The 12763-nt window shown below is 40.0% G+C and overlaps 1 protein-coding gene across 5 annotated transcripts in view; it reads left to right on the top strand.

Moving 5' to 3' along the window:
- LRRC8D (leucine rich repeat containing 8 VRAC subunit D) overlaps positions 1-12247 on the top strand; it is a 48628-nt gene extending 36381 nt beyond the window's left edge. For 4 of the 5 annotated variants that reach the window (XM_054165422.1, XM_054165426.1, XM_054165424.1 and 1 more), the window contains one exon: positions 8525-12247. In XM_054165422.1, the coding sequence (XP_054021397.1) occupies positions 8527-11097 (2571 nt within the window). In that variant the 5' untranslated portion in view covers positions 8525-8526 and the 3' untranslated portion in view covers positions 11098-12247. Of the gene's footprint in view, positions 1-6875; positions 6897-8524 lie in introns of those variants that run through there. The other variant, XM_054165425.1, reaches the window with a different exon arrangement.
- Positions 12248-12763: the final 516 nt, after the last annotated feature.

Here is a 12763-nt window from a genome sequence, read left to right as displayed (position 1 = left end):
GACTCTCCTTCCTATTGTTTAGGTATGCTTAGGATGTGTAGTTAAAGGTAGTAATACGTTCTGTAGTAAGATTTGTATCTTTGTATTCTGTGGCTTAAAATCATCAAACTAGCAGCTCAGTTCAATTTCTTACAGGTTTTGAAGTTGCTCCAGTTCCAAGTTGAATCCAGAACAAGATGAGACAGCCTGTGGCTGTAGAGGAGAAATGAGTAATTTTCAGAGTAATTGCATGAGTTGCTCAATGCCATCTCTACCTGAGATCAAACTATTGCATGTAACAAACTTTATAGCCATGTGGACTTATTTATATAACAGCAAATTTAAGTGACATCTTAAGGTCTAAGCCATTAAGTGTTCTGTTTTCAGATTTCAGAACAAAAAAGGAAATAAAATTTTTTTACAGTTTTCTTCCTTTTCCTCTTCCAGTCCTTATTACTTTTTAAAAAAAAAAACTTCATATCACTGGGTTTTAGGCTTTTTTAGAGATAAAAGGCAGCCTCTAGGGACTAGAGTTACCAGATGTGCTTTTATTTTGGTGCAGCTTGCTTCTGCATCTTGATTAAATTCCCAAAGTACTCTGGTCAGTAGAAGTGCCAGATGTTTACTACGTGTTGCTGTACTTCTGATAGCAGACATGAAAACAGTGAAGAAACATCACTGGCTAAAAGATAGGGGAACAGCAGATTTTTGAAATGGCAAAAGGATTAAATGTTTAACACTTGAGTGCAAGCAGCTGTTAGGCTTTTGCTGGATGGTGTAACTTTTAATTGCATTGTGTGTTCATCCATGTAGGCACAAGTTAAATCAACTGCAGTAACTTTCAGCTGTGTTTGTACTTGAATATAAGCACTTAGTGTTAAACTGAGGCTTTTGCACACACAAGTTGGGCTGGTTAATTTTTGACATGCTTAGGAAATTGTGAAATGAGATACAGGCTGTTGGCTCATTGTTTTTGCCCTAGCTTGGCGAGGTAAAACAGAAAATGCTGTTGGAAATATGGATTGCTCGGCCTTCACGATCAGCGGTGATGTGCTGCCTCAGATAAAAGAAGGGTAAAATGCTATTGTTGTAAATAATGATAGTTGTAACAGCAATGTAAGGTTTGGTATGCACCTTCTGAGCTACACCAAGCTATGTACTTTGCCTTTGTCTGCAAAGTCCTTGTTTCTCTGATGTAGGATTTAGGCAGTTGAACTATGCAAGATTCATGTTCTTCCCAAGAGAAATTGCCTGTCAAATGTCAGTGCACTCACGGACTGTTACAGATATGAAACTTAAGTTCAGTATTTACCCTTGCTGGGATATAACCTCATTAGTCATCTCTCAATTTCTTGCATGTTGCCTTGCTTGGTAGCTTGCTTTATAACTAAAATAACATGTGGTTAACTGACTTGAACTGTAACACAGATAATTACAATACTGAGCTCTGTCAGCTGCAGAGGGATGTTCAGGGGCCATTCTCCACTCTTTCCTTCTCCCATCTCATGCCCTTTATGATCTCTGATGCTACCTGTGCAAAGTAAGGATGGAGCAGTTTTCCTGAACGTTCAGATCTCTCCAAGCTGTTTGAGGTCACAAACTGAAAAGTCATATTCTGAAAGATACTGACCCTCCTGCACTGAAATCTGAAGCCTGGGGATAAATGTGAATAAAAACTGAAGTTTACACTTTTGGTCAAAGCAGCTATTTCATAAGAGTGTGAGTACTGCAGCAGGCAAAAATGGGAAGTTATGAGTTCTGAACACACCTCCCATGTGGTCAATGGAGAGTTAATTGTGTTAATAATCTTAGGGTGCTGTGGAGAGCTAGTAAGAAGTACATTTGGCTTCTGTTGCAAAAGTCATCCTAAAACAGACCTCTCCAGTCATTTACAGCAAGGCAAGAATGAAGTATGAGTCAAGAGTTTATTGTTAGACAAATTAATACTGCTTTTTAAATATCACATTGATTTACAAAACCATCTGTGTAGGAGTGGTGTATAGTCGTAGACCTTCAAAGAGCTGGTAAACAAGGAAAATTCAGTGTAAACACTGAAATAGCTGTATCTAAAAGTAGGTTATGGTGTTACACAGGCTGGAAAAGCCCAGTTTTGAAGGGCAGAATTAAGATTTTAGAAAACCAAAAAAAAAGGTTTTGTAGATTTAATTTTTGTAAATGAGCACTAATTTTGCATTGGTTATATAAAGCAAGAATCTTATTTTTGTCACTGGCTTACTGAAGCCTAATACTTCTGCATGCAGTCTGAGAGAAATTGGATTTTGATAAGTTTTTGATTACTAAATTACTCCGAGTCAGCTTACCGTTGTTCATAAAGATGATACCTTAGTTGGGGAATTTATTTACATTCTGTATCAGAGATTGTTTTCCCTTTAAGGGAAATTCCAAAATTTGGGCAGTGGGATGGGGGAGTTGGGAATATGGGCTAGTTACGGGGTTTGGGTTTTGTTTGTGTCTCAAGTTACGAGTGCATGACTGGTGCTAATTAACCATCCTTAATCATAAGAGTACGTTACCAAATAACAGCATTGTGTTTTCTCATATATATTTATGTAATGAAATTTAGTTAGTTGCAGTGTTTTTCTCTTTAGGAAACCTTTCAGCTTTGTGTGTTTTGCTTTCTCCTTACTCAGTTGTCATCCATTTCATTCACATCTTGTGGTACACCATCTCTAAAATGCTACCTTCAGGATGATAGGCAATTGATTTTAAGAAAGTCAAACCATGCAGTTAAATATCCCATCCCACAGAATTTTGCCTTTAGGCTGGAACATCAGATAGGCCAAACAAATAACTATTTGTTTGGTCAAGAGGTAGCCAAACAAAACTGAACGAGCCCAGATCTTGCAGATGGATCTAAACAAGGTAGATTGGGCTACTATCGGATGTTAAGGGAAGAAATAGCAAGCGGGAACTTACCATTCTAATTTGGTGGGGAAAGAAAAACAGAAATGTTTCCATGCAGGTTGTTTTAGGCTAAATCTGTTTCTAGTCTTCCCTAAACAAAAGCACTAATCAGAAAGTATTTGGTGTTAATGTTCTGCTGATAACTTCTGTTGCTGAAGTAGTAGTAAAACATATAGAGAAACACTATGAAATTACCTGTGATGTATTTTATTGTGGAATGTTTCCTGGGTTTTTCAGGCAATAGAGGCACTCAACATCAAAATCTATGCTTAGCTGAATCTGGGGATTTGATTTGCACAATGCTTGAGAGGAGAAGCTGCAGTCACAGTTGTACCTAAAACTGGTTTTGTCACTTCAGTTGGGTCTGAACAATAATCCTCTGTAGAAGAAAGCAGCAGATAGTTAATTTCTCTCTTTCAAATGGGCTGCTGCTTTGTTCGGTGGGGGAAGAAACGGGGAAAAAAAGATGATCTTTGCAGATTGTCTGTGAAACAATTGATATTCTCAGCTCCTGGCTAAGAGGAATCTCATAATCCATTCTTATCACATTAAGGTCTAATTGTCTGCCTTAATAGGATATTATGGCAATAGAAAAACAAAGGAAGTAGAAATAGTTGGTGGAAAGAGAGAGTAAAATATACAGCGGAAATAAATTTAAACCTATGGTCTCCTGATCAAAAGCAAGCTAGCAAAGCCTTTTAGTTATGGGAAAACTTCTCTTCTCCCTGATTTCCTGTGGGAAGGGAGAAAACAATTTTGTTCATGGTAGCACTTTTTCTTTTCAACTAGAAATGGTTGTTTTTTTTCTTTAGGAAATTCTTGACCAGTTGTGGTACAAGGTTAATTCAAGAATCTTTTTGTTTCCTGAAACAAAGTGGGCTTGTTCAGAGTCTTGGGAACCTGAAAGCAAAATGAGGAGTTCATGTGTTACAATGCTATTTGTTTGTTCTAACTTTGGATTTGCTTTAAGTTTGAATACGCTTTTAAAACAGGAGGGCCAGTGAATTATAGGGGGCAGATGGATGAAGTTTTTATCATGAAGTACAGGAAGAAGTAGGATGAAAATAAACAGTAGCGACATAGCAATCTGCTTCTTCCTTTTCCTCAAACTTCTGTATTTAAGCTAGAACAGTTTCTTAGGAAAAATAAACCAACAGTATATCTACTTTGTATTTCAGCACTTACAGTCTGAAATACGTCAGGAAAAAAGTCAGCAGGTTAATCACATTCTGAGCTTTTTCTGTTACAGCTTTTCTTCAATGAAAGGATTATAACTGGGTAGGAATTATGATTTATTAAGTTAGTTGTTACCCTTGATGATTTAATATGGGCCTGTAACCTAGAACAACTGTATTGTCACTTTTTTTTTTTTCTTTTTATATTCCATTTTCTCTGCAAAACAAAGTGGGTTTAGTTCTAGAGTTCCAAATCACATTAACAGTGAAAAGGGAGGCAGTATTATGCTTTCAGAACTTTTCAAGTTATTCGTTAGACAGTAGCAAGAAAGAGTTGTGCTTTAGGAAATTCTTCAGCTTCAACAAATGCAAATGTTCTCTTTTCCCTCCAGGAGGGAGAATGCACCCAGTAGATAGCTAGAGGTCATAGATGGAGCCAGAAGAGGTCAATGTCATAGCAAAGTGTCATCCACATTACATAACTGGAGACAATGGGTGTGGGACGAAAAGGATTATTTGTGAAATTAAAGATCTTCCTCGTTTTGTGTAGCTGTCTAGCCCAAAAGATCATACTGCAGTGTTACAGAGTTAAAATCTGTGCTTATTAAAACTAAACTGAAATATGGTATTTTAAAAAGGAGACTGTCTTGAAATTCTGTATTGGGAATTAAAAATTCTTCATGAACCAGTTTTCTACATTTTGGCTTTTCAGCTGCAGAGTACTTTGCTCTCCATCTCCAACTACCTGCTTACAGACTTTTTGCTTACATCTGTATGGGTCTTGAGTCGAGGGTACCTACAGCAGGAAGTTGCTGGCTATGTCTGCCAGACACAGACTGGTGGGTTCTTTTGGTCTGTCTAATCACTGTCACTTGTGAACCCCCATCCCCAATCCAGTACCTTTACAAGAAGTGGTGAAATGCTGTCTACCTGCTTCCAGGGAATGGTCTGGATAGTAGGCTGTAAAATAGGTTTTAAAAGCTTTGAATAGTTTATATTTATCTGTGGACTAAAGAAAACCCCAAAACATTACAATAGTGTAGGAGACTTGTTTGGAGTACCTCTTAATAGTTTGATTTCCTAGTATCTGCAGAAATGTCAACTTCAGTATAATCAAACACCATCACATATAATGATGCACTTGAGAGAGAAAAGATCAAATTTATTTGCATTCTGTCAGTCAGAATTTGTCTTACACTGCATAGAGGTTTATACTTTTCACTTTGTTGTTGTTTAAAGCAGTTAAATAACTGCAATGACAGATTTTCAGCTCCTGAAATTGATTTTTTTTTTTGACTACCTAGAAAACAGTCTGCCTCTTTTGTTTTTTCATGAGAGGCAGTGTTAGACAGCAATGCCACAGAGGGATTTTTTGTTTTATAACTGCTAATCTCTGTGAAAACAGCAGCTCTCTGTGAGTATCAGTAACTTGAAAGAAAAGACATGTTCAGAGCATTGAATGTGGTGCTTCTCGCTGTAAAGCTCCTATTACACTATGCTGCCTGCAGCCTCAGAAAGATGATTACACAGGCTCTGTTGTGTCTCCTAACCTTTTTTGAAATCATTTGGCATGTGGGCAAGACAGAGGTCTGGTAGAAGTGATTTTTAGCTTTGGCTTTTATTATCGTTCTTTCTAAGTGTCTGTCTGAACCACTTTGTGTTCTCATTTCTTTCCCATTATTTCAGTTTCTTAGAGCAACCCCATCTGCGGTTTCAGTGTATTACTCGTGTTCTGTAAGAACAAGTAAGTAAGGGGGGGGGGGGGGGGGGGGCGGTGAGAAGGGGGGAAATCACCTTCTTTCTGTGCAAGGAATTCTACGTGTTGTGCCCCAAACCACAATGAAGTAACTTCCCATGTGATTAGTTAGTACAGAGTGGAGGGAAAGACTAGCCCCAGAGGCACAAGCAGTAGGAGCTATCAATGTTCTTACAGCAGGCATCTCATTGCTTGCCTCCTCCTTGCACGGTGCCCAGCAATATGTGCAGAGGCATGGCTTTACTAGTTGTGGATGATTTGTCTTTGCTAAGCGTTTGGCTGTGCTCTTCTGCTGAACTATTGCACTACTTTGTGACTGAGAAGTTCTTGTGGCTGCCAAGGTAATCAAGACCACAGTGAAAATTGCCTAGAGATCTGCAAGAGCATCCCTTCCAAACAGCTTCCAAGAAAGAAAAGTCCATGCAGAAAAAAATCCTGACACCTCTGTTGCTGTTCTGTGGTTCTCTTGTCCTGGGCAGGTGGTAGTTGTGCCTTGGGATTAAGGAGGGTTCTTTTAAATCTATCTACTCTCATGAGTACACATGACTAATGCTATTGTTTTGCACACGATTGTTATTTAAATGTCAAAGGTAGCAATTCTAGGGCAAGCAGTCATGCTGTGACTCAATCTAGGTAAGCACTGGGAGACATTAAAGAAAAGGGGAGTTGGTAGCTAACTTTAAGTCGAGCACTGTGAGGCTTTGATAGCTGTGGGGTGTGTTACTGGTCTGTATCCTTCAGCATTTCCTTGTAGCAACTACAGCCCTGAGAAGGTACCTGGGGTGAAGCTCAGGAACCGTGCTGCTGGAACGAAGCTCTTGTGGAGCTAGGAGAAATGTAACACCCCAACAAACTTGTGTTACTAATAAGAGATGAGTATTTGACATTTATTTGTCCACTGGAAAATAAATAGAGATGGAAGTTCTTTATGTCCATTCTCGGAGAAACTGAGCTGTAAATTTTTGTATTTTGGCAGCTGTGCCAAGAGCAGCTACTGAGAGGAGTGCTGCAGTGAGATAAAACCCTCTCCTGTCTGGCTGCCTTCATCAAATGCTGTCTAGGTATGCAGAACTGGTAAAAGCTCCCGGGAATAGGGTGTGTGGGAGGCCAGGGGCTGTATTCCTCCTTCTGCTGGAGGAGGCACTTTCATGAGCTCCGTGCTGACCTCGGTTACAGTGACCACTGGCTTTTCCCAGAGACTGAGGTCATGGGAGTTGCTTGGGCTGGTGTGGGGAAGGAGAGGGGCTAATACATGCCTTTGACCATGTAAACAGTGGCTGATACTTGAGTTCTGCTAAAACGTCTGTTGTGTAGGCTAGAAATAATTATCATGTTATGTGTTCATTGTCCCTTACAGTCTGTAAGGTGCAGGTCTATACTAACTGATATGTTACAAGTTAATCTCATGCATCTTTATACCATGTTTTGATCTCCTTGTGCTCTGCTAAGCCTTTCTTCTCTGAACCAAGGGGAACCAGACTGTGATAATGTATATCCTGCCTGCCTGCCTCCCTATTCTGTGTGCACACAAGCTGCATATTTTACTTCAGAAATGGCAAATTTGGGTCATAAGTTCAGCAGTTAAAATGATGATTTTACCACATCCTTCTTGCGCAGGAAGCTTATTTTTAAAAAAGATGATAAGTTGAGTCCTCGATTTTTGTCAAAACAAAAAGCAAAGCAAGCTATTTAAAGCTCCAAAGAGGTTTGGAGTCTCACATCATCACTTTGCTACTTTGTCTCACAGTGCGTATGTTTCATTTAAAGTGAAAGGCTTTTCAACCTTCTCCTAGCCCAGAAAAAAAACCAGCTGCTTACACTCACGACCTGGGATGAGAGTCAAGGGAAAACAATATAATCGTTTCCCCCATTATGCTAAGAGAGTTAGAAGAGTTTTTCCTTTATTATCTGGGTTGGATTTTTCTGAGAGAGGATTATTTCTTCATTTAAAAAATGTGTACAGTACAATTTGGTCCAATGAGTAAGTGACAACTGTTTATCATTGTAAAGCATCTAGGCATATTTTAAAAAAAAAAAATGTGGCAAATATTCACATTGTGACTGCAAGACTTTAACTTGTGCAGTGCTACTTGAGGGAAAGGACCCAGTCAATCTGGTAAGCAATGTGGATGCTCAGTAGCAAGGAGTGGGAGATATACTGACTGTTGTTGTTAGATGAAAACAAACATGAGACCTTGCTCATAATGCAGTATGATCTGAAATGTGCTGTGCTAGGTAGGAACATGGTGCAAAGCATGTTAAAAAAAAAAAAATACAAGGCTGTTTTATTTAAACACAAAATAATGGATTTCACACATTCAGACACAAGCAGTCATTGTGACAGAATTTATTTTGTGTGATCAGTTATTCCTATTATTAATACATATCAGCAACAGCACTTTATCTGTCCAGACCAAGCCTTTAGTGCTTGTATTGTGAAGTGGCAAATATTTGTAAATATCGCGTGTCCTGAAATGAGAAGACTTCTATTTTCTTGCTGAAGTAATGCATCATTTCAGTACATATCCTTTGAGCTAACAGTGTTGAATGGAATGATGGACAGTCTGTGACAGGCACCAAAACAGTGAAAGCTGGAACCTTCTGAGGATCTGTATGTTATGGTGTGATTGATATTAAATAGGAGAATAACCTGATCAACAATACTGATTTTGTCTTTGTTCTCTTCTAGGAATGTTCACCCTTGCAGAAGTTGCATCGCTCAATGACATCCAGCCAACCTATCGTATCTTGAAACCATGGTGGGATGTGTTTATGGATTATCTAGCAGTTGTAATGTTAATGGTTGCCATTTTTGCTGGAACCATGCAGCTGACCAAAGACCAGGTGGTCTGCTTGCCCGTTTTGCAGTCTACTGTAAATTCAAAAGCACAACCTGGCATGTCAGGGAAGGCTGACTTTACCACTGTTGAAACAACCACTGGTCAAGGAGAAGACATGTCAATGAGAACGGTTTCCTTTGAAAGTGCATCTACGGTAACACCTAATGTACATCTGAGCAGACCTGCCTCAGATCAGTTTCAACCCCCTGAGTCGGGCCAGCAGCTGAAGAAGGAGCAGAAAGATTCTTCAGGCCGTAAAACAAATTTGGATTTTCAGCAATACGTATTTATTAATCAGATGTGCTACCATTTGGCTCTTCCTTGGTATTCGAAGTACTTTCCCTATCTGGTTCTCATCCATACTATCATTTTAATAGTCAGTAGCAATTTTTGGTTCAAGTATCCCAAGACTTGCTCAAAAATTGAGCATTTTGTGTCTATATTAGGGAAGTGTTTTGAGTCCCCATGGACTACAAAAGCATTGTCTGAAACGGCATGTGAAGACTCGGAGGAGAACAAACAGAGGTTAACTGGTGCCCAGTCCCTGCCCAAGTACGTCTCCACTAGCAGCGATGAAGGAAGCCCGAGTGCCAACACTGCCATGATTACAAAGTCTGGCTTCAAATTTTCAGCAGACAAGCCAATGATTGAGGTTCCCAGTGTCACTATTTTAGATAAGAAAGATGGAGAGCAAGCCAAAGCGCTGTTTGAGAAAGTCCGCAAGTTCCGTGCTCATGTGGAAGACAGTGATCTGATCTACAAGCTCTATGTTGGCCAGACCATCATCAAGACTGTCAAGTTCATATTTATTCTCTGCTATACTGCAAACTTCGTCAACACTATTAGCTTTGAACACATATGCAACCCAAAAGTGGAGCACTTGATTGGCTACACACAGTTTGAATGTACGCACAACATGGCTTACATGTTGAAGAAGTTGCTTATCAGCTATATTTCCCTCATTTGTGTGTATGGTTTTATCTGTCTCTACACACTCTTCTGGCTGTTCCGAATACCTCTGAAAGAATACTCCTTTGAAAAGGTCAGAGAAGAGAGTAGCTTCAGTGATATTCCCGATGTCAAAAATGACTTTGCGTTTCTCTTGCATATGGTAGATCAGTACGACCAGCTGTATTCTAAGCGATTCGGTGTCTTTTTGTCAGAGGTGAGTGAGAACAAGCTCCGGGAAATCAGTTTAAACCACGAATGGACTTTTGAAAAGCTGCGGCAGCACGTTTCCCGCAACGCCCAAGACAAGCAGGAGCTGCATCTCTTCATGCTGTCGGGGGTCCCCGATGCAGTGTTCGACCTGACGGACCTGGATGTTTTGAAGCTCGAGCTGATTCCTGAAGCAAAGATACCAGCGAAAATTTCTCAGATGACAAATCTTCAAGAGCTTCATCTCTGCCACTGCCCTGCGAAGGTCGAGCAGACTGCTTTCAGCTTCCTCCGGGACCACTTGAGATGCCTTCATGTGAAATTCACAGATGTTGCAGAAATTCCCGCGTGGGTGTACTTGCTCAAAAACCTCCGTGAATTGTACTTGATAGGCAACTTGAACTCTGAAAACAATAAAATGATAGGGCTTGAATCTCTCAGAGAGTTGAGACACCTTAAAATTCTCTATGTGAAGAGCAATTTGACCAAAATCCCCCCGAATATCACAGATGTGGCACCGCATCTGACCAAGCTAGTCATTCTGAATGACGGCACTAAGCTCGTGGTACTCAATAGCCTTAAGAAGATGACTAATGTTGCGGAGTTGGAACTGCAGAACTGTGAACTGGAGAGAATCCCCCACGCCATCTTCAGCCTCTCTAACTTACAGGAACTGGATTTAAAGTCAAATAGCATACGCACAATTGAAGAAATCATTAGTTTCCAGCACTTAAAAAGATTGACTTGTTTAAAGCTGTGGCACAATAAAATAGTTAACATTCCTTCCTCCATTACTCACATAAGGAATTTAGAGTCTCTCTATCTCTCCAATAACAAACTCGAATCCTTACCAGCCGCAGTGTTCAGTTTACAGAAACTTAGGTGTTTAGATGTAAGCTACAACTCCATCGCGTTGATTCCGGCAGAAATAGGTTTGCTTCAAAATCTGCAGCATTTCTACATCACGGGAAATAAAATCGACACTTTGCCAAAACAGTTGTTTAAATGTGTTAAATTGAGGACTTTGTGTCTGGGACAAAACTGTATTACCTCAATCCCAGATAAAGTTAGTCAACTGTTGCAGCTGACTCATCTGGAACTGAAGGGAAACTGCTTGGAGTATCTGCCAGCCACTCTGGGGCAGTGTCAGCTTCTCAGGAAAAGCGGGCTCGTGGTGGAAGATCACCTTTTTGACACTTTGCCCTCAAAAGTTAAAGAGATGTTGAATCAAGACACAAGCATTCCTTTTGCTAATGGGATTTAGGCTGAGGTGAAACGCTTGGTAGCAGACTTCCAAATGGCAAATGCTGAGAAGCATGGCAGTTGTTGAGACCATGCATTTTAGAAAGCAAAATTCCTTGGGAGGCAGGGCTACTAGCAGAATTAGAAGAGGTGTAACTGAGTGTTCAATGTTTGCAGTGTTTTAAAAGATTCTTTCCAAAATTTTTGAAAGGATAAAGAACCTTAATAATCTCAATTATTTTTTCCTTAAATTGTTTGTAACTTGGATGCTGCCGCTTTTGAATGTTTACAAATTTGCTTGCCTGCTTAAAGTAAATGATTAAATTGACCTTTTCTTACTATGCAAGTTAGTCCTTAAGGTCTGGATTTACTTTAGTGCATTATGGGGGGCGGGGAAACAAGGACAAATGTTGTATGTGGTATGGTTCTAACAGCACTTGGAACACATGGTAACGTGTGTTGTTAGTGTTTAGCCATTCTCAGCAAATTAAACCAGTTTGGCTGTGCTCCTGAACTGCACCAGATTCACTGTTTTCCTGCATTAAGGTATGTGGTTTGCATCAGGCCCAGTGTGTTCGCCTTCATTCCTCATTCTCAAGGCCTCATGTTGTTGGATGAGGTTCCTCCTGTGGTTTAGTGTGCTATTCCTTCACACCTGCAAAGACTGGTCTCACCTCTGCAGCTGGTTTTCCCTTCAGCTTCTGTAATGTCCCTCTGTCCCACACAGCAGTGGGTGGTAAAAGCGAGAATACTGGCACTTGGCTTTCTAGTTGGGGATAGTTTTGAACTGTTTTCAAGGTGACTTTGAAAGCCATTAAACACCAAGTGACTTCACTGCTCATGTTCTGCCACTCTTCTGAGTTTTCATCTGGTAAATCTTAAGTTGGTGATTGTATTATTTCACAGCCCTTGCTTAAGAACTGGTGCATCTGCTCCATTTACTGGACTAATGACAGAGACATAAGAGGTACGATTTACCCAAACAGGATTTAGCTTTATCACCTATTGTGGTATGGCTTCCACACCTGGTCTTAAACCATAGAACCACTCTGCTTCCCCCACCCCAGCCCAAGTAGTTTGATGTTTTTTAATACTTATGCACTGTTAGAGAACCCTAACTGTGTGCCAGAGAATTTATCAAACAAATAAAGAAGAAAGCAGAGAGCAGTAAGTATGGGGGGGTGGGGTGGTTGGGGTGGTTTGGGTTTTTTTTAACCCTTCTTTTTTCTTCTTCTTCTTTTTTTTTTTTTTCCCTGCTGGTATTTCTTTTTAACTGAGTTTGCATTGCCAGAACTATTAAAGAAATATAATCCGTTAAATCTGCAGTATCATCAGTTGTAAATCTTGGCCATTTACATTCCATGTGTGCAGAAAAGAAGTACTATGCTGGGAGATGATTACATGATTACTCATGGTTTAAACACAATTCCCTATTGTAGTGCAGTCAGGACTGAACTAGTCTGTAGTTCAAGGGACTGTTGTTCTCACACAGAAATCCTCATGCACAGTGATTTCTACTGTAACTTCACCAGAGCTGCCCTGACTTATACCACTATTCATGATGGGATAGTTTAAGCCTAGGGGCATTGAGCAGTCGGGAACAATTCAAATACTGCTCTTCTGAATCTTGCGCATTATATTGTTAATCATTTACTGTTAGTCATGCTGGGAGGACTGCTCTCAGCTGT

Source organism: Dryobates pubescens, chromosome 11 (genome assembly GCF_014839835.1).
Source record: "Dryobates pubescens isolate bDryPub1 chromosome 11, bDryPub1.pri, whole genome shotgun sequence".
NCBI classification, from domain to species: domain Eukaryota; kingdom Metazoa; phylum Chordata; class Aves; order Piciformes; family Picidae; genus Dryobates; species Dryobates pubescens.
Note: the sequence above shows the minus strand (reverse complement) of the source record. Positions and strands in the feature narration are given on the sequence as shown.